Raw genomic sequence first — 26,935 nt, forward strand, 5'->3', positions numbered from 1 at the left:
AATCAAGCAGCTTACTTACAGAGGTGGATGATAGATTCAAATATACAAATATTATTCAATAAAATAATGAAGGTTTGAAAATAAGAACAAATCCATGAAAACTCTGAAAGACAATGAAGAAACCATTTATTGATTCTGCCAAGCAACTATGAGGTGAAGTCTACAAGGATAGGAAAATCAGACTCCATAGTTACGGAAAAGAAGAAAGCATTTTGAAAGTTTCTAGCATGTGAGTTAGCATATGCTATGCAAGAATACAGAGAAAAATGAAAAAAGTAATATAGCTAAAGAACAATCCAGGAAAAATGTAAAAATATAAAAAATAAATATCAAGACGGTGATAAAATATTCTGGAGCTACTGAAGAAGCTTAGAAATGGAGCAAAGAGAAAAAAGAAGAACCAAAGCTGATATAAAAATGGAAGACAACAATATTCTCCCTCCCCTCCAAAAAGATATCATCATCATCATCAAATTCCTGATATATATCCTCAAGGGGTGTACAGGATATGATAGTACTACATGAAAAATTTACATCATTACCAACTTCCTACCAACAATTTTCCTCCAAATCAATCTGTTACCTGTCAAGTCTTCAACATTGTCAGATCTCATATTTCTATCCTCTAAGGCACTTTTTACTGTATCAATCCACCTATATCTTGATCTTCCTCTAGGTTTTTTTTACAAACAACTTGACAGCTAATCTTTCCTCTCCCATTCTGTTTAAGTGACCATACCACCTCAGATTAACTCTGCTAAGGCATTCCTGGATGCTAACAATGTCAAGTTCTTTCCTAATATCCTTATTTTTAATATGATGTTGCCATTGATGCCATCTGTTCATGCCCCTAGTCTTTCTCACGACTCTCATACCTGTGGTCTCTCTAGTCTTTGGTCAAGTGTTTTATTTCTAACCCAGCTCTCAGATCCATAAGTTAAAATTGGTTTGAAAACTGTCTTGTATATAGCTAATTTAGTGTTTTGGCTAATTTCTCTCTTATTCCATATAAATTTATTCAGTTGACTTCCTACCATACCAGCTTTGTTGATTCTGTTGTCTATTTCCATATTTAATTTACCATCTTCACTAAAAATCGTGCCTAAGTAGCTGAAATGTTTTACTTGTTCTATAGGTTCTCCATTCACCATGCAGTTGATATTTTCAATCCTTCTGCCTATTTTCATTGTCTTTTTCTTTTTATTGCTGACCTTCATACCATATCTATTACAACAGTTATTCAATTTAGTCAGGAATCTTGCAGACTTGTAGCAGATTTATTTAGAAGTATAACATCATCCACATAAAGCAAAGAGCTGAGATCACCTCCAATTTTGATATCAGGTTTAATACCACTTTTCCTCATAATATGATCCATATAGATAATGAATAACAGAGGGGATAATGTACATCCTTGTCTGACACCAGACATGGTACAACACGACAGAATTTCAAAAAAAAAAAAAGATACGTGTGTGTGTGTGTGTGTGTGTGTGTATATATATATCTAACCTTAACATTCACGAGGCCCTGAACACATGTGCACCCAACAATGAAGAGATACACAGAACGGCTTCAAATGTTAAGACGTTAACGCTTTAATGTATAGATTTTTCTCTCTCACAATGTTTGTTGGCAGTTCTCTCATATTATGCACCCAAAGAAGTCTTCTAAGAAGACAAAACTAGTTGTGCAGTTTACTTTAATTAAAATAGTGTTTCTATTTTTTTTATCTTTTGGCTTATAGCCATTTAAACTATTTAAAAAAATATATATATATATATATATATAGCAAAGAAATTGCAAAAAAATAAATAAGAATAAAAAAAAAAATCAAAACACCCCATATTTAAAACACTTCCACACAGACTATACACCATATATGATGCCTTCCATAAGATGAGTGGAACATATCCTTTTTTTGTTCGGTTTAACATATCCCATTCCAAAGATTATCTCCAAGACCCAGGATCTCCTTCATATGATTTACTTTGGCACGAGATTTCCTTGTCTCATTTTGTTGCCTTTACTGACCTCCTAATTCTGATGATTATACTGGTTCTTGGATCTATTACAAAGAGTTCATCACATAAAAGTCTAATCACCAAAAGAGTGAGATAATTTGGTTAAGGGGAGGATTAAAATCCCTTATTGTTTTTCAGCCAGTAAGCAAAACTAAGATCGAAAACTACGATCTGAACGTTTCATGCCGACGAACTGTCAGCGTATCCAAGCGTAAGTGACCACTTGGTAGTGCCACACCATGGCAACTTGTTGCAAAGGTGGAGCAAGCCCTCTCACTGTTCTTGATATTTTCTCATAATGTAAAAACACACAGCTCTTAGGAGATGTAGTACTGTTTTACATTATGAGGAGAGGTCACTACCCAGACCGGTTTCAACCTTTTTTGAGGTCTCATCAGTGAGTAGCTAGACCTAGAATATCAGAGTTTAAGTGAAAAGAACTTACATACTTTTGCTATACGATTGCCAGAAAAGTGTGTCACTATGTTATATTATATAACATAGTATAACTAAGATGAAGAGCCAAACGGCTATTTTTTTCTGGCGAGGTTGATCAGTTAAGGGGATAAAAATCTATGTCAGTTAAGGGATAAAGTTATACTATGTTATATAATATAATATAGTCACACACCTTTCTGGCAATCGTATAGCAAAAGTATGTAAGTTCTTTTCACTTAAACTCTGATATTCTAGGTCTAGCTACTCACTGATGAGACCTCAAAAAAGGTTGAAACCGGTCTGGGTAGTGACCTCTCCTCATAATGTAAAACAGTACTACATCTCCTAAGAGCTGTGTGTTTTTACATTATGAAAAAATATCAAGAACAGTGAGAGGGCTTGCTCCACCTTTGCAACGAGTTGCCGTGGTGTGGCACTACCAAGTGGTCACTTACACTTGGATACGCTGACAGTTCGTCGGCATGAAACGTTCAGATCGTAGTTTTCGATCTTAGTTTCGCTTACTGGCTGAAAAACAATAAGGGATTTTTATCCCCTTAACTGATCAACCTCGCCAGAAAAAAAATAGCCGTTTGGCTCTTCATCTTAGAGTGAGATAATCTTCCTTGTTAGATTTCAACTTCTACAATTCTGACTGGCTCCACATCTCTCAACTTAACAGACCAAGTTAGAAGAGAAGCAGATTTTATTAGATATATGAAGAGCCAAAGGCTTCAATTCGGCGACATATGACTTGTTTAAGTTAAGGGATATTACATCCCATATCGTTTCTTAGCCGAATAAGAAACTCAAAGAGTTTCATGCCGAATATAGTAGAAACTATATAAAGTTCAGTGATTCCAAGCGTAAGCAAATACCTGGATACTGCAGCAACTGACCCTTAAGGTAGTGCAAGCTGAGGCAACTCATGTAAAAGGTGGAGCAAGCTCCGATCACTATTCTTGATATTTACCCATAATGTGAACTTAGCTCTTAGGAGCTGTATTACTGTTCTACATTATGAGAGCTAAGTTCACATTATGGGTAAATATCAAGAATAGTGATCGGAGCTTGTTCCACCTTTGAATGAGTTGATGTCAAAGTCCCATAATGTGAACTTAGCTGTATTACTGTTCTACATTATGAGAGCTAAGTTCACATTATGGGTAAATATCAAGAATAGTGATTGGAGCTTGCTCCACCTTTGACATGAGTTGCCTCAGCTTGCACTACCTTAAGGGTCAGTTGCTGCAGTATCCAGGTATTTGCTTACGCTTGGAATCGCCGAACTTTATATAGTTTCTACTATATTCGGCATGAAACTCTTTGAGTTTCTTATTCGGCTAAGAAACAATATGGGATGTAATATCCGTTAACTTAAAGAAGCAGATTTGTTTGTTGTTAGCAATGATCTAACACAAAAAAATATCTGGTAGGTAGGTAAACATTTTAATGTTAACCTACCTACCAGAATTCTTGATAATCCCTATCATTCTTCCAATACTCCAGACCTCTAATTCTCTCTTTACAAACACACACTCAAAGTTAGTTCTCTTGGCAACTCTAACCACAGAATAATGTCCATGTTTCTTTTTCTATGGACTGTCTTGTATCCTATGACACTAAGATAGTGCCAAACTAGTGTCATTAGATTTCTATGCTTCTTTTCCATAGTTGGAACACTGCTTCCACTTTCCTGACCCAAGCAAAACTTCCTCTGATTCTAATAATTGAAATTATTTTTGATGGGATGAATGCCTTTATTCCCAATTGCACTCAAATCTCTGGCCTTTACCAAACCTTGATTTTATAATAAATATGCCAAAGCAGTCCAAGCTAAATTTGCAGGTTAAAATAATTCAAGCTCAAGACTCCAAGCTCTCACTGAGTCCATTACAAATTCAAAAATCAGCAAATTTAAAGCTGATTTTCATAAGGAACAAATTCTGCCTCCTCTTCAAATGGAAGTCGAGCATTCTAGCCCCTTGACAAAAGGGACCAGAGGGCTTGAGCACTCTGCCTTACTATAATTCCATCTCTCTCTCTCTAATGAAACAATGGCAAGAACTTCTAAATAAGGCAGAATTCTTGTTCCCAAAATACTCAATAGCTTTGATAATAAGCTCCCAATCTCAGATTTGTATCCATCCAGATTGTACTAACAGCCCGTACTCCAGAATTAACACCTATCTTATATCAACTTCAAAAGTTCTCCTACTCTTGTATTTAACAACAGAGAAGAAAGTTTTCATCAAGCCTGTTCCTAAAAAAAAGAAGGTCAATACTCTCTAAAGTGACAAAGAAAAGTTATCAACAAGCAGCTTCTTCACTACAGAAACCAACTGGTTAATTGGTTATCACCAATATGGATTCCACCATTTTACAGCAGATCTTCTCAATAACCTTATCTGTCTTTGGACGTATGCCATGGAAGGATCTGAAGAATCTCAGTGGCCCACTCTTGATATTTCCAAGGCATGTGATTGAAACTAGCATCCTAACCTTCTTTATAAGATACCATTTTAAATTGATCCTCTCATTCGTTTGTGAGTGGACTGCCAGCTTCCTCTCTCTTTGTTCAATGCTTTGTTAACTTCTTCAGATTTATTTATATTGTGGCAACCACCAGGTTGTTATGAATTATGCTGACTAATTAAGAACACAACCTGGTGGCTTGTTACATAGCTTTTAATCTTGTGTTTAATCATTATAAAACTGATTCAACTCGCTGTTAGATCCCTAGGTCTTTTCCATGTATCTTGGATGTTTATCTGAACCAAGCATCAACATTTATTAAATCATTTTGATTTTTAATGGAACCTGTGGCATAGTAATTAAATAATAAAGTAACACGCAAAAACCAGTGATATCTTTAATTAGTAAAAGGACAGATATTTCGTACTAAAATTAATAGTACATCTTCAGTGTCCGTAACAGTAATAGGAATGGAATACGGGCAAAACGTTCGGTGGATCGCCTATTAAAATACAATTGTTACTGCATGCTAGGAAATAATAGAAATAACAAATTTAATCTATTAAGATAAATGGTTTTTTACATAAGATAAAAGTCTCCCAGATCTTTGAGAGAGAGAGACATACAGTCATTTCTATTTAAATTCGGTCGGTGTAAGATAGTTTTACAACTTTCTTTGAATAAGCATTCATATTTGAATCTGCATCTATGGAGAACTGCTTTATTCCACTGGACACTATGAGTAGAGTCAATTCTGTGCTGCACCAGACTAGACTTCAGAGGTCTGTTATAATCAATATAATACTGATGTTCTTTTATTCTTTTTTTTTTTTTTCCAAAGAATGGCCAGTGTGTCCAAAATAAGAGACATCGCATTCGCAAGGTATTTGGTAAACACCAGCCAAAGATAGAGAAGACAGTTTATCCTTGGCAGAAGGTAATAAAGAAGAAATTTTGTTGATAGGAATATATGTTGGAATCAATTGATACTTTTTCAGAATTCTACCTATAGGTTCTGAGATATCCTGGAATGTACGGAATAGAAACTCTGCGGCGGACTGATGAAGAAACTCTAGGTGTTGGAACATAAGAGTCAAGTATCTGTTGGATTTGACTGGAGTTGTAATCATTTGATTCCATTAACTTTTTAATGATAGAAAGTTCTTGTTGTAAGATTATTGGGGAAGAGCAAACTTTATGTGCTCTACGAACTAGAGATTTAAGAATGTCAAATTTTTGAGACACGTGGTGTGCAGACTTTTTGTGAATGTATCTGCCAGTAAATGTGGGTTTTCGAAAGACGCTTGTAGATAAGGTACCAGAAGACATCCTTACTAGAACATCTTCTGGTACCTTATCTACAAGCGCCTTTATACTTGACTCTTATGTTCCAACACCTACAGTTTCTTCATCAGTCCGCAGAGTTCCTATTCCGTACATCCCAGGATATCTCAGAACCTATAGGTTGAATGCTGAAAAAGTATCAATTGATTCCAACATATATTCCTATCAACAAAATTTCTTCTTCATTACCTTCTACCAAGGATAAACTGTCTTCGCTATCTTTGGCTGGTGTTTACCAAATACCCTGCGAATGCGATGTCTCTTATTTTGGACACACTGGCCGTTCTTTGGAAAAAAGAATAAAAGAACATCAATATTATATTGATTATAACAAACCTCTGAAGTCTGTCTGGTGCAGCACAGAATTGACTCTAATCATAGTGTCCAGTGGGATAAAGCAGTTCTCCTCCATACATGCAGATTCAAATATGAATGCTTATTCAAAGAAAGTTGTGAAACTATCTTGCACCGACCGAATTTAAATAGAAATGACTATATGTCTCTCTCAAAGATGTGGGAGACTTTTATCTTATGTAAAAAACCATTTATCTTAATAGATTAAATTTGTTATTTCTATTATTTCCTAGCACGCAGTAACAATTGTATTTTAATAGGTGATCCACCGAACGTTTTGTTTGTATTCCATTTTCCTATTACTGTTACAGACACTGAAGATGTACTATTAATTTTAGTACGAAATATCTGTCCTTTTACTAATTAAAGATATCACTGTGGTTTTTACGTGTTACTTTATTATTTAATTAAATCATTTTGCATACAACCATTGATAAGTTTTTCCTATTGTTCATTTCAAATGATAAATTCTAAAAAATAAAACAGCAAATTGTTCATTTCTTTTTCTCAGTGTGAAATGTCCCACACAGTTACACTTTTAATCTTGTGTTTAATCATTACAAAATTGATCTCATTTGTTCTCAGATCCCTAGGTCTTTTCCATGTGTATAAGTGTCTTGGATGGTTTTTGAACCAAGCATTAACATTTATTAAATCATTTAGCATACAAAAGTCAATCAGCTTTGCATGTTTATTTCTTTTTCGCAGCTTGAAATATCCTACATATTTTTATATCTTACATTGTCAGCTTTAGCATTCATGCCACATGTTACTATCAGAAACTCACCTAATTGTTCTAATATTTCTTATATCTTTTCATATAACTTTTTAATTATGTCATCTGGATGATTTGAGGTATGGGTATATATTTGTAATATATGCATAAATTGATTTGGTTGTGAAGTAAAGAGCTAATTTGAAAGATAAAGACTCATTTGAATATCTATTTTGATACAGTTTAACTTACTTGACATTTCTTCAATTCTAAATGCTGACTTTTAAGTCAGTAAATGCAGGCTATATATTTTTCTGTGCAATGTTCCATCTACACAATATAACTGTAGAGTTTAGAACTGCTTTTCTCTTGCCTTTTCCATGATCTAAAAATGTTAAATACAGATCCTTGTTAATCTCCCATGATTTCTTGACTATTTGTCTTAAAGTAAAAACCTAATCATGACAATCCCCAATAGTCTTGAATCCAGCTTCCTCTGCCTCAAGATTTTCTTTCATAATTTTTCTTAGCCTCTTCTCAAGCATCCTTGCATAAACCATATCTGAAATACTCAAATAAAGAGGACTTTATTTGAGTATTTCCTTTGTAATTCTCATATTCAGTTACATTTCCCTTCTTAAAAATGGGTACAAACTTTATCCAAAACTTTACTTTCTGACAAGCTCTGAATTTTGCAGTGTAACAACCAAGACTTTTATACTTTGGTATTTGAGAATTTCTGGTCAAATATAATCTACTTCAGTTGTCTTTCCACATTTCAAGTTTCTGATGGCTTTTTCAAATCAAGTATTGCTATGTGTATCTGAGTGCATTTCTGTGGAATGTTTTCTACTACCGTTCTGTCATTTGTTTCATTTCAAACAGTTTGCAAAAACATTAAAAATGAAAATAATTACTTACACATTCAAAAGATACTTATGCTTAATTTTCATGTCACCTTCATCATGCCTGATACCTTTTACAATATACTTTCCTCCACTTCTAAGATTTTTCAATCAATAGATAGTGTTTCCTCTAAGCTTTTTCACCAATGCACATGCATACATTGGTGAAAAAGGGAACACACACAAAATTTTTGCCTTCAGAATTTCTACTTTAGAGTCAATGATTGTGAATGTACTATAAAAATAAAATATATGATAAATCAATTGGTCACTTATTTTATTTAGTAATTTCCCCAATGTGTTACCCCAATATCTACCCATTTAAAGTTAATACATCCTAATTAGTTACTTTTAGCATGTACTGTGTGGGCAAACATGACATCAGCAAGTTACAGAGGTGTAGAGGAATAGGCTGGAATTACAGGCATGTGAAATGGCTGCATTTCAATTTGGTGTGATTAGATCAATGTCATATTATATTGGTGGGATTATGCTTGAAGAAACTGATGAGGCTAGAGATCTTGGAGTTTTAGTAGAAAGGAAGTTGAAGTTCAAAGGTCATATAGCAAAAATTGTAAATACAATTCAGAGAATAATGGCAATGCTAAAATGAACCTTGACATGTAAAGATAAGGAAGTATTTTTGCCTCTTTACAAGGCTTTTAATAAGACCTCACATGGACATTTTTGCACACAGGTCTGATCTCCTGGTTTCTGTGGTGATTCTGATAGAGTGGAGAGAGTGCCAAAAGAGAGAGAGAGTGTCAAAATTATATTAGGATTGTGGAATACTGATTATGAAGACAGACTGAGAATTTGTAGGCAACAGACACTAGTAAACAGGAGAAAGAGGAGTGATATGATTGAGAGTTACAAACTTCTGAAAGAGTTACAAGGGTTACACAGAATTTCAGTAGATAAAATTTTTCATTTTGTGTGGGGGGGGGGGGTCACGTAGGGCATCCATGGAAGCTGAGAATGAATGCTGTCAAGAAGGGTGAGATTTTTCTCTCAAAAAGTAGTGCATGACCAGAATTGATTGCCATTAGTTGTTCTGTGTGCAAGTGCTGTGAATGAATTCAGGAACAGATATGAACAGCTAGTGCAAAGGGTATGACCTCCCTTGATGAGTTCCTGACTGCCTGGAGGTCTCTCTCATCATCATCAAATTCCTGCCATGTACCCTCAAAGGGTGTACAGGATATGATAGTACTACATGAAAAATTTACATCATTACTAACTTCCATCATCATCATTCATCATCATCAAATTCCTGCCATGTACCCTCAAGGGGTGTACAGGATATGACAGTACTACATGAAAAAATTACATCATTACTAACTTCCTATCTACAATTTTCCTCCAAATCAGTCTGTTACTTGTCAAGACTCCAACATTATCAGATCTTATATTTCTATCGTCTAAGGCACTTTGTACCGTATCAATCCACCTATATCTTGGTCTTCCTCTGGGTCGTTTTCCTGCCAACCTGGCAGAGAACACTTGTTTTGCTAATCTTTCCTCTCCCATTCTATTTAAGTGACCATACCATCTGAGATTAGCTCTGCTAACGCATTCCTGGATGCTGACAATGTCAAGTTCTTTCCTAATATCCTCATTTTTAATATGATATTGCCATTGATGCCATCTGTTCACGCCTCTAATCTTTCTCAGGACTCTCATATCTGCGGTCTCTAGTCTTTGGCCAAGCGTTTTACTTCTGACCCAGCTCTCAGATCCATAAGTTAAAATTGGTTTGAACACAGTCTTGTATACAGCTAATTTAGTGTTCCGACTAATTTCTTTCTTATTCCATATGAATTTATTCAATTGACTTCCCACGATACCAGCTATGCTGATTCTGTTGTCTATTTCTATATTTAGTTTACCATCTTCAGTAAAAATTGTTCCTAAGTAGCTGAAATGTTTTACTTGTTCCACAGGTTCTCCATTCACAACACAGTTGATATTTTCAATGATTCTGCCTATTTTCATTGTCTTTGTCTTTTTATTGCTGACCTTCATACCATATCTATTACAACAGCTATTCAATTTAGTCAGAGAATCTTGCAGACTTGTAGCGGATTTATTTAGAAGTATAACATCATCCGCATAAAGCAAAGAGCTGACATTAACATCTCCAATTTTGATATCAGGTTTAATACCACATTCCTTCATAATGTGATCCATATAGATAATGAATAACAGAGGGGATAATGTACATCCTTGTCTCACACCAGATTTAACATTAAACCATCTTCCTGTACTTCCTTCAATTCTAACTGCTGACTTACAACTCAAATAAAGACTAAGTATTGCTTGATATAATGCCCCATTGACACCATATAACTGCAGCGTATTGAATAGCTTCTCTCTTGGCACTTTGTCATATGCCATTTCCAAATCGACAAAACTTAAATACAGATCTTTGTTATATTCCCATGCTTTCTCGACTATTTGTCGTAAAGTGAAGATCTGATCCTGACAGCCTCTATTTGGCCTGAATCCAGCTTGTTCTTCACCAAGCTTTTCTTCCACAATTCTTCTCAACCGTTTCTCAAGTATACTTGCATAGATCTTGCCAGGAACACTCAGTAGGGAAATACCTCTGTAATTCTCACATTCAGTTTTATTTCCCTTTTTATATATGGGTACTATGAGAGCTCTACTCCAATCATCGGGAATTCGTCCCTCTGTCCAGGCTTTCTGAACTATGCAGTGCAGCCACTGTAAGACTCTTATACCGCCATACTTCAGCATTTCTGGTCGAATATCATCTACTCCTGCTGCCTTTCCACATTTCAAGCCTTTGATGGCTTTTTCTACTTCAAGTATGGATATATATTCCTGACTGCATGCCTGGTCAGTGTTTTTTTATCACTGTGCTGTCATTACTGCTTGTTTCATTTAGCAGTTTTTCAAAGTAATTACTCCATACTTCAAGGATATCTTTTTCTCCTGTTTTCATTTCACCTTTATCATCTCTAATTCCTTTTACAGCACTCTTTCCTCCATTCCTAAGCTTCTTCAACAACCTCCAGAATATTTTGCCACCTTCTTGATATTTATTTTCTATATTCTTGCCAAAGTCCTCCCATGACTTTTGTTTAGCTAGTTTTACACACTGTTTAGCTTTCTTACATTTGTCTCTGTATTCTGTAAGAGTAAAAGCTGACTTATTTGCCAGGAACTTTTGATATGCTTTCTTCTTTTCCTTCACTGCCTCTTTAACTTCCTGTGTCCACCAGGGAGATCTGATTTTTTTTATCCTTGCACACAACTTCACCACATGCCTCTCTGGCAGAATCAATCAATGTTTTCTTCAGAGTTTGCCACTGAATCTCCAAGGTTTGATTCCTGTTCTCAAACTCTTTCATTTTCTTTCCAATAATATTTCTGTATTTTAGTCTACAGTTCACATCTGAGAGCTGCTCAACTTTTATTCGCTTTAAAACTTTCTTACAAGTTATTCTTTTCAATATGAAATTCAATTTTATCCTGCTCAAGACTAAATAGTGATCACTTCCAATTTCAAATCCTCTGTACACTCTGGTGTCCTGCACCAGGGAGAAAACATCACTATCAACAATAACATAGTCAATGAGACTTTTCTTATTCCTAGCCTCTTCTCTCCATGTGAATTTGTGCACATTTTTATGTTGGAACATGGTGTTAGTAATAACCAGTCCATGTCCTGAGCAGAAATCCAACAGATATTTGCCATTATTATTAGCTTTGCTCTTTTCTCCAAATTTTCCCAAAATATTTTTGTATGTCTCACAATCATTTCCTACTCTACTATTTAGATCCCCAACAAGGACCAACTTTTCCTTTTTCATTGTGTCAGTTGCTTTTTCTAAAGCCTCAAAAAATTCCTCCACTTCTACCTTAGTAGAACCTTCTGTAGGACCATAGGCACAAATAAGTCTCATTGTCCAGTTCCCCATTCTCATATTTGCCCACATTACTCTATTTGAGACTGACTGCCATTCAAGAAGATTAGCCTCGTATTTTGTGTTGAATACTATGGCTACTCCTTCTTTTCCTTGATTGTCATTGCCTGAATATAACATTTTGTATTTATTGCTCAGAAAGATCTCACCAGTTTTGGTCTTTTTTGTTTCAGTCACCCCTATTATGTCGATCTGGTACTTATCTAATTCCTCAGCTAGCTCCATTTCTTTGCCATTCAGGCTTCTTACGTTGATAGTAGCGATCTTTAACTCTGGTGATGTTGAGTTGGGGTTTGTTTTCAGATTTGTTCCAGTAGCTGACTTTTCGCTGTTCGCCCTGGTTCCTGGCGAAAACAATTGGGGAATTGTTTAACCGGGCGACGCCCCAGCCGGCATGAAATTTTGTCATGTTGTACCATCATTTTTTATTTTGGTTTAACCAATAAGAATACAATTTGGTCGGCTAAATCCCAAATTGCCAGCCCATCCTCGTTCGTTCAGTATCAAAGTAGATACCCAACTGGGTGCACCACGAGAAGGTGAGGATTGGACATTAGGTCAGAAGCCCTGGTCGGTTCTCCGCATTACTTTAAAGGCTATGTGGAGGTCTCCTCTCAGTTATACAGCTTTGACCCTTAATCACCCCTTACTAACTTCCTATATACAATATTCCTCCAAATCAGTCTGTTACTTGTCAAGACTAAAACATTATCAGATCTTATATTTCTATCGTCTAAGGCACTTTGTACCGTATCAATCCACCTATATCTTGGTCTTCCTCTGGCTCGTTTTCCTGAAAACCTGGCAGAGAACACTTGTTTTGCTAATCTTTCCTCGCCCATTCTGTTTAAGTGATCATACCAACTGACATTAACTCTGCTAAAGCATTCCTGGATGCTGACAACATCAAGTTCTTTCCTAATATTCACGTTTTTAATATGATATTGACATTGATGCCATCTGTTCATGTCTCTAATCTTTCTCAGGAGTCTCATATCTGCGGTCTCTAGTCTTTGGTCAAGTGTTTTACTTCTGACCCAGCTCTCAGATCCATGAGTTAAAACTGATTTGAACACTGTCTTATGCAGCTAATTTAGTGATATGACTAATTTCTCTCTTATTCCATATAAATTTATTCAATTGACTTCCTACCATACCAGCTTTGTTGATTCTGTTGTCTATTTCTAATTTACCATCTTCACTAAAAATCGAGCCTAAGTAGCTGAAATGTTTTACTTGTTCCACAGGTTCTCCATTCACAACACAGTCGACATTTTCAATGATTCTGCCTATTTTCATTGTCTTTTTATTGCTGACCTTCATAACCATATCTATTACAACAGTTATTCAATTTAGTCAGTGAATCTTGCAAACTTGTAGCAGATTTATTTAGAAGCATAACATAGTCCGCATAAAGCAAAGAGCAGACATTAACATCTCCAATTTTGATATCATGTTTAATACCACTTTCCTTCATAATGTGATCAATATAGATAATGAATAACAGAGGGGATAATATAGATCCTTGTCTCACACCAGATTTAACATTAAACCATCTTCCTGTACTTCCTTCAATTCTAACTGCTGACTTACAACTCAAATAAAGACTAAGTATTGCTTGATATAATGCCCTTGACACCATATAACTGTAGCATATTGAATAGCTTCTCTCTTGGCATCTTGTCATATGCCTTTTCCAAATTGACAAAACTTAAATACAGATCTCTGTTATATTCTCATGCTTTCTCGACTATTTGTCGTAAAGTGAAGATCTGATCCTGACAGCCTGTATTTGACCTGAATCCAGCTTGATCTTCACCAAGCTTTTCTTCTACAATTCTTCTCAACCGTTTCTCAAGTATACTTGCATATATCTTACCAGGAACACTCAGTAGGGAAATACCTCTGTAATTCTCACATTCAGTTTTATTTCCCTTTTAATATATGGGTACTATGAGAGCTCTACTCCAATCATCGGTAATTCATCCCTCTGTCCAGGCATTCTGAACTATGCAATGCAGCCACTGTAAGACTTTTATACCACCATACTTCTGCATTTCTGGTCGAATATCATCTATCCTGCTGCCTTTCCACATTTCAAGCCTTTGATTGCTTTTTCTACTTCAAGTATGGATATGGATTCCTGACTGCTTGCCTGGTCAGTGTTTTTTTATCACTGTGCTGTCATCACTGCTTGTTTCTTTTAGCAGTTTTTCAAAGTAATTACTCCATACTTCAAGAATATCTTTTTCTTCCATTTTCATGTCACCTTCATCATCTCTAACTTCTTTTACAGCACTCTTTCCTCCATTCCTAAGCTTCTTCAACAACCTCCAGAATATTTTGCCACCCCTTCTTGATATTTATTTTCTATCTTCTTGCCAAAGTTCTCCCATGATTTTTGTTTAGCTTTCTTACATTTGTCTCTGTATTCTCTAAGAGCAGAAGCTGTCTTAATTGCCAGGAACTTTTCATATGCTTTCTTCTTTTCCTTCACTGCCTCTTTAACTTCCCATGTCCACCATGGAGTTCTAATTTTTCTATCCTTGCAGATAACTTCACCACATGCTTCTCTAGCTGAATCAATCAGGGTTTTCTTTAAGGCTTGCCACTGAATCTCCAGTGTTTGGTTCCTGTTCTCGAACTCTTTCATTTTTTCTTCAATAATCTTTGTGTATTTTAGTCTACAGTTCACATCTGAGAGCTGCTCAAGTTTTATTTGCTTTAGAACTTTCTTACATGTTATTCTTTTCAATATAAAATTCAATTTTATCCTGCTCAAGACTAAACAGTGATCATTTCCAATTTCAAATCCTCTGTACACTCTGGTGTCCTGCACCAGGGAGAAAACATCACCATTAACAAGATTTTTGTTATTCCTTGCCTCTTCTCTCCATGTGAATTTATGCACATTTTTATGTTGGAACATGGTGTTAGTAATAACCAGTCCATGTCCTGAGCAGAAATCCAACAGATATTTACCATTATTATTATCTTTGCTCTTTTCTCCAAATTTTCCCAAATATTTTTGTATGTCTGACAATCATTTCGTATTCTGCTATTTAGATCCCAAACAAAAACCAACTTATCATTTTCATTCTGTCAGTTGGTTTCACTAATGCCTCAAAAAATTCCTCCACTTCTACCTTCACAGAACCTTCTCTGGGACCATGGGCATAAATAAGTCTCATTGTCCAGTTCCCCATTCTGATATTTGCCCACAACACTCTACTTAAGACTGCCTGCCATTCAAGAAGATTAGCCTTGTATTTTGTCTTGAATACTATGGCTACTCCTTCTTTTCCTTGATTGTCATTGCCTGAATATAACATTTTGTATTTATTGCTCAGAAAGATCTTGCCAGTTTTTGTCTTTTTTGTTTCAGTCACCCCTATGTCGATCTGGTACTTACCTAATTCCTCAGCTAGCTCCATTTCTTTGCCATTCAGGCTTCTTATGTTGATAGTACCGATCTTTAACTCTGGTGATGTTGAGTTGGGGTGTGTTTACAAATTTGTTCCAGTAGCTGACTTTTTGCTGTTCGCCCTGGTTCCCTGTCAAAAACAACGGAGGCCTTGTTTAACCAGGCGACTTCCCAGCCGGCATGAAATTTTGTCATGTTGTACCATCATTTTTTATTTTGGTTTAACCAATAAGAATACAATTTGGTCGGCTAAATCCCAAATTGCCAGCCCATCCTCGTTCATTCAGTATCAAAGTAGATACCCAACAGGGTGCACCACGAGAAGGTGAGGATTGGACATTAGGTCAGAAGCTCTGGTCGGTTCTCCGCATTCCTTTAAAGGCTATGTGGAGGTCTCCTTTCAGTTATACAGCTTTGACCCTTAAGCACCCCGGAGGTCTCTCTCTTAATAATAATATTTGTTTAGAGTATGTACTATCTATATAGTACAGTCACTTGAACTTGTGATTTGCAGCCACACAGATTAAAACAAATTAATTTAGTGCTTGCAATTTTACAGGATATAGCTAGATTTAAGAAAAGAGGCCACTCTGATATGAGAAATATTACATAAGTTTTAGTATGTTAAACCCGCAAAATGTTCCTGTTAAAATTAAAGTGAAAAAAACTGTAAATTTGTTTAAATTTGGGTGGATGGACAAATGTGACAATTTATTTATGAATTTTGTGCATATGCAGTGTTTACGTGGCCAAAAGCATTTAGATTGCTCTTATAGAAATATTTAGCATGCAATATACAAGATCACTGACACCAATTTTAGGCAAATCAAATTAAGAGTTTGTGGCTTGTGATTTTTGCTCCGAGCACAGACTATCATGCACACTGAATTATGAGACTAGAAAATTGCACACATGTACACATGGGCCAGCAAAAACTAGAGGGAATACTGATCCAGAATATATTGCCAAATGCTTGTTAAGTCTTCCCATTCTTTTTGTTTAGCTGCTTCTACACATAGCTTTCTTAAATTTTTCTCTGTATTCTCTCAGGGCACTTGCCAACTTACTAGTTAATGCATCATGAAAGATCATTATCACCAATTTTAGGTGTATCAAATGAAGAGTTTGTGGCTTGTGATTTTTGCTCTGAGCACAGGCTACAATGCACATTGAATTATGAGACTGGAAAATTGCACACATGTGCATATGGACCAGCAAAAATTAGAGGGAATCCTGATCCACAACATACTGTCAAATTCCTGATATTTATCTTCTATAATCTTACGAAAGCTGTCTTTTGTTTAGCTGCTTCTACACATAGCTATCTGAAATTTTTCTCTGTATTCTCTCAGGGCACTTGCCAACTTACTAGTTAGAAACTTCTGATTGATTTCATCTTTGAATCTGAATTTAAATGAGATGAAGCTCTATGTCTACCTTTGCAGACTTTAGGTTTCCATAGTTGACACAGTCAATGCTTTCTTCTGATTCTGGCAATGGTTTAGTTCTTGCTTTTGAATTGTTTCATATTTTCTCCAAGAATGTTCTGTATATTGTATTCTAGTTGTTTGACTTCAATTCTTTTTTTTCTGTTGCTCTTTCTGTTTTTTTTTTTTTTTTGTATATATTTGCCCTTTCAATGTGATATCACACATACAGCATACTGGCTGAGATATCACATACAATTTATAAAAAAATACTATTGTCAGGTACTAGATGGCACTGTGTGTAAATGAAAGATTATGTAGCACAGACAGTCGATTATGTGGAGTGCCCTCTTATGATGAAAGTGTCACATAATAATAAAACAAATTAAATGATTAATTTCAATCCTGTGTATCATCCTGTATTCTGAACCAGCATGAAGATATCACCGTTAACAATAACATATCTTCACACTGGTTCAGGATACAAGAGAATACACAGGAGAGAAAGTATCACCACTTTAATTTTATTATTACGTGATACTTTTTGAAACTTTTCTCAGCATTCTTTCAGGGCATTTATCGACTTATTAGTTAGAAATTTCTGATATGATTTTTGTTATGAATCTAAATTTAAGTGGCATGAAGATCTTTTCATGTGAATTTACACACACATTTTTGTTTTTTTTAAGTTGGAATGCTGTGTTAGTGATGATAAATCTATGGGGGGTGTGTGGGGAGGGGGTTTGGAAAGTTCTGATAAACGCCTAAAACAAAAATTCTATTAAAGCAACTGATATGACCATAAGAAAGAACATACGAGGAATAAGAACATACATTATTTTCTTAACTCTGCTACTAGTATGTTCTTTCTTTTGGTTATATCAGTTGCTTTAATATCATTTTTGTTCTAGGTGTTTATCAGAACATTCCAGATCCCTCCATCATATGCCCTGAAAGATCTAGACTCAAGAATGTGATTTCCCATTATTATTAAGTTTTCACTTTTCTCCAATTTTTCCAATGCATTCTCTCTATCTGGTACTGATTTCTTACTCTGCTGTTTTGATCTCCAATAGAGACAAGCTTTTCCTTTTTTGTCTATATAACTCAAATTGACAAATGACTCAAAAATATTCTTTCATTTCTTCCATAGAGAAACTTTCTGGGGGCCATAGGCACAAATAAGGTTCATTATGCAAATCCCCATTTTGGTGTTTGCTCACAACACTAATTGAAACTGACTGCCATTCAAGAAAATTATCACTGTGTTTAGCATTCCTGAATATTAATAATGGCAGGTTCTTTTCATATCTTCATTTTAAATGTGGTTCCCAATGATGCCATTTTTTCACTCCTTTCATTTCCTAAGACCTCTCAATACCTATAGTTACCATTCATAAATTATTTTAATTCTAACATATTTCTCCTCTAATCCATATGATAAAACTGGTTTGAATACTGTCCGCTATACTACTAACATGATGTTTTGTAATTCTCTGTCTTATTCCATAAAAATTTATTCAACTGCTTCCCCCGCTATACCAGTGTCACTTATTCCATTATCTATGTCTATTATTTAATTTGTTACCTCCACTAAAACTTATGTCAAAATAGCTGAAATGTTTTATCTGTTCTGTTTTCCTACATATTTTCAGTATTCTTCATCTAAGTATTGTTGATTTGTCATAACAAATGTCATGGCATTTATTTAATTTGGTTAAGTGGAGAAGATGTACTGAAGAGAATAATATTAGCATAGAGTAAAGAACCGTTTATCATCTCTTTCCTTAATTATGGAGAAGATGTACTGAAGAGAATAATATCAGCATAGAGTAAAGAACCGTTTATCATCTCTTTCCTTAATGATGGAGAAGATGTACGGAAGAGAATAATATCAGCATAGAGTAAAGAACTTATCTTAATATCTCTTATTTGAATATCAAGTTTATCATATCTTTCCTTAATGATGTAGTCCATAGAGTATACCAAATTTTCCCCAAAAGAATACAAGGGTGTCTGAAATTGCAGATAAATAAGCTTTGCACATGATGGGTGCCACGCTTGCTCACAGCAGATCAAACATGCACTCGCATTAAAATCTCTGAACAGTGCTTGGATGATTTTGCGTGTCAATTTATTACTATGGATGAGACTTGGATTCACCATTAAACACCAGAATCCAAACAGCAGTCAAAACAGTGGGCAGAAGCCAGTTGTTCAGCACCAAAGAAGACAAAGTTGGTTCCATCAGCAAGAATGGTCATGGCATCGGTGTTTTTGGATGCTATAGGCATTTTGTTCATTAATTATCTTGAAAAGGGTAAAACAATAACCAGGGAATATTATCCCGATTTTTAACCAGAATAGACAAAATATTTCATGAGAAAAGACCTAGTTTGCAGAAGAAAAAAATCACCTTTCATCAGGACAATGCACCTGCCCACAAAGGTGTTTTGGCAATGGGAAAATTAAGGGATCTGCACTATGAATTGTTGGAACATCCACCCTATTTCCCCAGATTTGGCTCCCTCTGACTTCTGTCTCTTTCCAAAACTAAAAACTGTTTCTTGCTGGCCAGCGTTTTTCTTCGAATCAAGAGGTAATTACAGCTGTAGAGGGATATTTTGCAGGAGAGGATAATGGCGCTGGAGCATTGCTGGAATAAATGTATTAGTTTAAGGGAGATTATGTTGAAAAATAAAAATAATTTTGAAATTATAAATTCGTTTTTTTCATTGTTAGGCCAAGAACCTTTCTCATATGTTTCATATCATACTCTGCTGTTTGGATCTCCACACCAGAGCTAGCTTTTCTATATATCATAAAATGAAAAATATCTCCATCTTTTTCTTAGGCAGAAGCATAGACCCACGTCTCACTGTCTACTTTCCCCGTTCTCAAATTTGCTCAAATCCATTCTCTCAAAATTTGTTGTGAATAAAGAAGTTCATATCTTGTATTTCAGTAATGTATACTACAACTGCTTCTTCCTTTCTCTGATCACTATTGTCCAATTATAACATCTGTTATTATTTAAAAGTAGCACATCTTCTTTTGTCCTTTTTGCAACTGTAATACCAATTACACTGCCATGAGAATTCTCTTTTTTCATAAATAAATAAATATATATATATGCTTAAGGGTGTGCTTAAAGGTCAAAGCTGTATAACTAGGAGGATATATAACATGTATAACCATGTATCACATCTTTTAATAAATGCAGAGAACTGACAGGGGCTTCTGACCTAAACGTTCAAACTTCACCTTCTCATGGTGCACCCTGTTAGGTATCTACCTGGATACTGAATGAATGAGGATGTGTTGGCAATTTGGGATTTAGCCAACCAAACTGTATTCTTGTTGGCTTAAACCACAATGCAAAATGATGGTGCAATATGACAGAATTTCATGCTGGCCGGGAGACACCTGGTTAAACAAGGCCCCCATTGTTTTTACCAGGAAACTAGGGCGAACAGCAAAAAGTCAACTACTGGAACAAATCCTGAAACACATTCAAACTTAACATCACCAGAGTTCAAGATATGCACTGTCAACATAAGAAGCCTGAATGGCAAAGAAATGGAACTAGCTGAGGAATTGGATAAGTACCAGATCAACATAATAGGAGTGACTGAAACAAAAAAGACAAAAACTGATGAAATCTTTCTAAGCAAGAAATAGAAAATGTTATATTCTGGAAATAACAATCAAGGAAAAGAAGGGGAAGCTATAGTATTCAACACTAAACAAGAGGCTATCTTGAATGGCAGGCAGTCTCAAGTAGAGTGTTGTGGGCAAATATCAGAATGGGGAACTGGACAATGAGACTTATTTGTGCCCATGGTCACACAGAAGGAATTTTTTGAGGCTTTAGAGAAAACAACACAATGAAAAGTTGGTCCTTGTTGGGGATCTAAATAGCAGAGTAGGAAATGATAGTCAGACATACAAAAATATTTTGGGAAAATTTGGAGAAAAGAGCAAAGCTAATAATAATGGCAAATACCTGTTGGATTTCTGCTCAGGACATGGACTGGTTATTAGTAACAAAATGTTCCAACATAAAAATGTGCACAAATTCACATGGAGGGAATAGGCAAGGTATAAGAATAGTCTAATTGACTACATTATTATTGATAGATACCTACCAGGGTGCACCACGAGAAGATGAGGATTGGACATTAGATCAAAAGCCCTGGTCGGTTATCAACATTGCTTTAAAGGCTATGTGGAGGTCTCCTCTTAGTTATAAAGCTTTGACTTTTAAGCACAATAGAAAATCAGAACTATAGTAAGCTCAGAAAGTTAAAGAGGCAGTCAAGGAAAAGCAGAAAACATATGAAAAGTTCCTGGAAATTCAGTTTGCATTCTTACAGAATACAGAGAAATATGTAAGAATGCAAAAGGTGTGTGTAAAATTAACTAAACAAAAGGCATTGAAAGACTTTGGTAAAAAAAAACACAGAAAATAAATATCAGGAAGGTGAAGGTGGCAAATTATTCTGGAGGCTATTGAAAAAGCTAAGAAATGGAGGAAGGAGTACTGTAAAAGGAATCAGAGATGATAAAGGTGACATGAAAACTGAAGATAAAGATATTCTAGATATTTTGAGTACTTACTTTGGAAGACTGCTATATGAAACAAGCAATGTCCGGATGGTGGTAGAAAACGCCCATCAGGAATTCGGTCAGGAATACATACCCATACTTGAAGTAGAAATAGTGATCAAAAATCTGAAATGTGGACATGCTGGAGTAGATGAAATTCAACTGGAAATACTCAAATATGAAGTTATAAAAATTTTACAGTAGCTGCATTGCATAATTCAGAAGGGCTAGTTGAATTTGAGATGATTGGAGCAGCTCTCATAGTACCAATCTATAAAAAAAGGGAAATAAAACTGAATGCGAGAATTGTAAAAGTATTTCACTACTGAGTGTTCTTGGTAACATTTATGCAAATATACTTGAGAAACAGCTAACAATTCTGGAAGGGAAGCTTGGTGAAGAAGAAGCTGGATTCAGGGCAAAAAGAGGGTCAGGATCAGCTTTTCACTTTAAGACAAATAGTTGAAAAATTTTGGAAATATAACAAGGATTTGTATTTAAGTTTTGTTGATCTGAAAAAGGTATATGACAAGGTGTGAACAGAAAAGCTCTTCAAAACACTATAGTTATAAGGTGTAAATGGGACATTATATCAAGCAATACATAATTTCTATTAAAGCTGTAAATCAACAGTTAGAATTGAAGGAGGTACAAGAAGATGGTTTGAGGTAAAATCAGGTGTGTGACAAGGGTGCGTATTATCTCCACTGTTATTCATTATCTACATGGATCACAATATGAAGGAAAATGGTATCAACTCTGACATCAAATTGGCAATGTTAATCTTAGCTCTTTATGTTATGCAGATTATGTTCTGCTATTGAATAAATACAGTAAAATTCTGCTGACTAAATTGAATAACTGTTATAATAAATATGGTATAAAAATTAGCATTAAAATAACAGAGACAATGAAATTAGGCAGAAACATTGAAAACATCAACTGTATCCCAACAAGTAAAACATTTCAGCTTTTTTTAGGCACAATTTTTAGTGAAGATGGTAAATTAAATATGGAAATAGACAACAGAATTAGGAAAACTAGTATGGTAGGAATTCAGCTGAATAAATTTATAGGGAATAAGAAAGCAATTAATCAAAACACTAAATTAGCTGTATACAAGATGGTGTTCAAACCAATTTTAACTTATGAATCTGAGAGCTGGGTTAGAAATACAACACTTGATCAAAGACTTGAGACCTCTTATATGAGAGTTCTGAGAAAAATTATGATGATTACCAGGTGTGAAATAGCATCAAAAAGAGAATGCCTAGTTTTTTAGTTGCTGAAGAGGCTACTGATGTGAGTCATTTGTGCCAGGAGAGGCTGGAGGTGAATGTTAATCCAAGCAGAGATTTGATCTTGTCTGGTGATTTGTGTATTACTGTGGGTAAGAAAATATCAGCTGAGGAAGTTTCTTTTGTGAGAGAAGATGCAAGACTGTATTTTAGTGGCACTGAATGTGACCAAATTGTCCTTGCCCAACTGAAGGATAGTATATCAATGTTTAAGACATTAGTTGTAGATGATTATGATACCTACTATCTGCATGCTGAAAATGAGTAGCATGAATGGAGAGTGCTATCATTCACAAAGCCATGAATAGGATTAGTGGTGATTGAGAGATTAGTGAGAAGTAGGCCTAGATTAGTGCACTTGACCTGGATCCAGAAGGCATATGCTGAATTTTTGGTTCAGACTACTTTGGCACAGTTATGGAAGAACCAGGGTTTAGATAAAGATCAAGAATTTTAAATACAATGGGAAATAAAAGCACTCATCCCAGTGAGAATAATTTCTGCTTTTAGATCAAAGCAGATGCTAGAATCAGACCGTGGAAAGAGGTAAAAAAATCCTGAACATCATTCCAGTTGGCATAGTGCCAGAGGGTATGAGGCTATGAATGGCTGGGAGAAGGCCAATCTGGACAATATAAGTTAAATCTCTAGTGATAGTAAATATTTCAGCTTCTTTACCAGCCTGGTCTGTGGAGTTGAAGAAAGGAAGCCAGTCAGAATTGTGGATGTTGAAATCACCAGAAAAGATTATCTCACTGTTGGGATAGTTAAATCCTTATCATTCTCCAAATTCACTGAAGTTCGAATTGGAGAATAGTAGAAGCACTGAACGAAGACAATAAAGTGAGGTACAGAGATCTTGAGCCAGAGCAGATCACATAAAGGGGATACCAGGTCAAATAGATAAGCAAAAGTATGGGTCCAAGTGAGTGAAAGGTATAACGAAAGTTGTAAGGAGGAAAGTTGAGGTGAGATGTTATAGAGGGTGCCAGTTGTAGTTCTGTGATAAACAGTATATTTAGTTTGGTCGACAGTAGGTATTAATGCACATCACTGATGCTGGAATTGAGAAGTTAAGTCAATCTGGAAGTTTTCCCTTTTTATTGTGAGAAATTATGAGGTTGTTAGGTTTTTGATCATTTTCTGCAACTTCTTTTTTGCACTGATTTTGATGTTTTTTGCTATTTTTTGGTGTTGTTGATGTTTTTAGATATTTTTGTGGGAAATTTTTTTTAACCACAGTTACTGTGGGATTTTTTTGTATTATTAATCATTTTGAACCAAAAAAAAAAGAATAGGAAATTCAAAGAGTTGGAGGCATGTAGCAGGGGGTGAAGGACCAGAGGTCATCACTCCCTCACAGATTCATTCAAATTCTCTCAAATTGTTTTGTATTTTCACTTCTTTTCTGTTTTCTATTTACACCACCAACATACTTCTTATGCTGGTGGTGCCAACAATCAATTCCACTGAGGATGATAATTCTTCTGCTAGTTTCACTTTTCTGCTGAATACTTTTTATGCTAGTGGTAGATCTACAATTCTGCTGAGGATGAATTTGTTAGCGAAACTAAATTTTCACTGTTTGTCCTAGTTCCCAAACAAAAACAACAGAGGCCTGTTTAACAAGAAGGCTGCTCTGACATTTCACTTAACCTGATTAATCCTGTTTCATTACATCTACTTCTGCTCTTTGGAAATCTTCTCCAAAGAATACAACCTTCAACAACAAAATGTAAACAGATTTCTCCTTTCTTCTTCTTTTCCTCTTGGCCACACATGGCACTAATGTGCTATTTTCTATATATAATATATATATATATATAAAAATATATAAAATATTAAAAAAAAATTCATAACATTAAACATCATTTCTGTTTTCTGTTTATAATTTTAGCCAATACAGAATACAGTTTGGTCATATGTCTCAAATTACCAGCTTATTCTTGTTTGTTCAATGTCTCTATAGATAACTAATGATCAGTCACACCATAAGAAAGTGAACACTGGGTTTGAAGCCTCAGTCAGTTCTCTCCATTATTTGCAGGATATGTGGAGGACTCCTACAACTTCTAGCTTATCAATGAGTAGCATAAATAATATCTAATATCTTTATGACTATTTATATAATATTGAATATATAAGCAGGCTTGAATTTTTTTCACTAAACAAAAAAATTATATTTATGGTTCTGGAAAAAAAAAATTGAAATTACCTGGCATTGTTCCCGAAAACAGGTCTGAAGACTTCAAAAAAATTCTCTTTAGAAAAGGAATTAACTGGGGGAATATCGTCATCAAATTCAGGATCAACACTGTCATAAGACTGTCTTTTAACAGTATTGCCTAGTATTTCATATGCTAGAAGAGGGGGGGGAGGAAAAGGGTTCAACTCCAAAGTTTATTTTGTTTTTTTTTTTAATTATATACTTTATATTTTTATTTATTAATTTTATTTTATTTATTTATAAGACTATCTTTTAACTGCACTGCCTAGTATTTCATACTAGGAACACTTTTTTTGAACCCCTGGGAAGGGGTTCAAAAAAAGTGTTCAACACCAAGGTTTGTTTTGTTTTTTAATTATATATTTTGTATTTTTATTTATTTCAACATAATCCAGAAATCCTGCTCTAGAAACCAAACATGAAACTCTTTCAAGTCACTTCAGAAATAATCCAGAAATCCTGCTCTAGACACCAAACATGAAACTCTTTCAAGTCACTTCAGGCCTTCAATAAGCATGGTGGTGGTCTCCAGGAAAAAAATTCATCTCCCACCTGAAAACAATCACAAACATCTATGCCCATATAGGATTCAAAATCTGCAGTGGCTCAGACAATCTCATGCTTTTCCCAAATTTGTGAACTAGGTTCCTTAATCTTTAGAGTCTCAATATTAAATACTTGATCATTATCATCATCAGCATGTTTAAAACTTCAGGAGACTGCTCTAATTTTCCATTGTCACCTGATGTCCTGTCTAAACAACATTCTAGTCCACACAAGGACACTGTACCATCAATAAAATTACATGCAAAAGCATGACGCTTCAGAAAATCAATTCCAAATATTACTTGTACATTTGGATTACAGGATTCTGGAAGAACTATTAGTGGATGACAAACTTTTAAAGGAAAACAAGGAATTGAAATAAAAGTATTTATTTGCTTATCAGCTGAAATCTGATTCAAATATATCCTTCAGTTTAATTGGATAACTTAAAATTAATATATCATTTGGAATTAGAGTTTTAATTTTATTAAACAAACTATAAGAAATGAGTGAAATATGTGCACCAGTGTCAAGTAAGATTTCACAAGGCACATTTTTAATAAATCCTTGTAGAACTGTCAAAGGATTATCTCCATTAGCATAAGGAGCTAATGATATATCAAACTCTCTTTCAGGGTTTGAGCTGTCTTTAGCTTTACCCATGTCTAATGAGTAGTTTGACATTCCTGTCCTTGCCAGTATGATATTGGAATAATTATTTCCAGATTTTCCTTTATTCTCAGATTTCTTATGTTGAAAACAAGATTTATCCCTAACATAACAGTCTTTAGCAAAATGACCAAGTTTATTATATCTAAAGCATTTTGGAACATATCTCCTTTGAGATGTTTTATTCCTGTCAATACTATTAGATTTACAAAAGAAAGATTGATTATCTGTAGGATTCTTGGATATCGTTAAATCAGATATCATCTTAAACAGAAGTTCCTGTCCTTTTTACTATTGGTCTCTGTTGTCTTTCTATTTCTTCACTAAGAAATGTTTTCAGTTTCTCTAAATTTCCCGAATCATGTGATTATACCTTGGATTCAGTTTCTGGAACATTTTTTGTTAGATTTACGGAAATTTCCTTAGAATGTTTCTTTTTCTTAGCACCTTTTAATTTTTGAAACTTTCCTTCTCCCACTTTATCTATAGCAACAAAGTTAGGAGAATGAGTTTCATTATACTGAAAAG

The 26,935-nt window shown here is 35.0% G+C and overlaps 1 protein-coding gene across 1 annotated transcript in view; it reads right to left on the bottom strand.

The window, feature by feature from the left end:
- Positions 1–26,935, bottom strand: part of LOC150108433 (dnaJ homolog subfamily C member 2) — a 337,407-nt gene that overhangs the window by 228,843 nt on the left and 81,629 nt on the right. The window contains exon 5 of the mRNA XM_090415844.1: positions 25,181–25,325. Within this exon, the coding sequence (XP_090271970.1) occupies positions 25,181–25,325 (145 nt within the window). The remainder of the gene's footprint in view (positions 1–25,180; positions 25,326–26,935) is intronic.

This window comes from Typopeltis vanoorti, chromosome 3 (assembly GCF_054136105.1).
Source record: "Typopeltis vanoorti isolate ZY-2024b chromosome 3, IOZ_Tvanoo_1.0, whole genome shotgun sequence".
NCBI classification, from domain to species: Eukaryota; Metazoa; Arthropoda; class Arachnida; order Uropygi; family Thelyphonidae; genus Typopeltis; species Typopeltis vanoorti.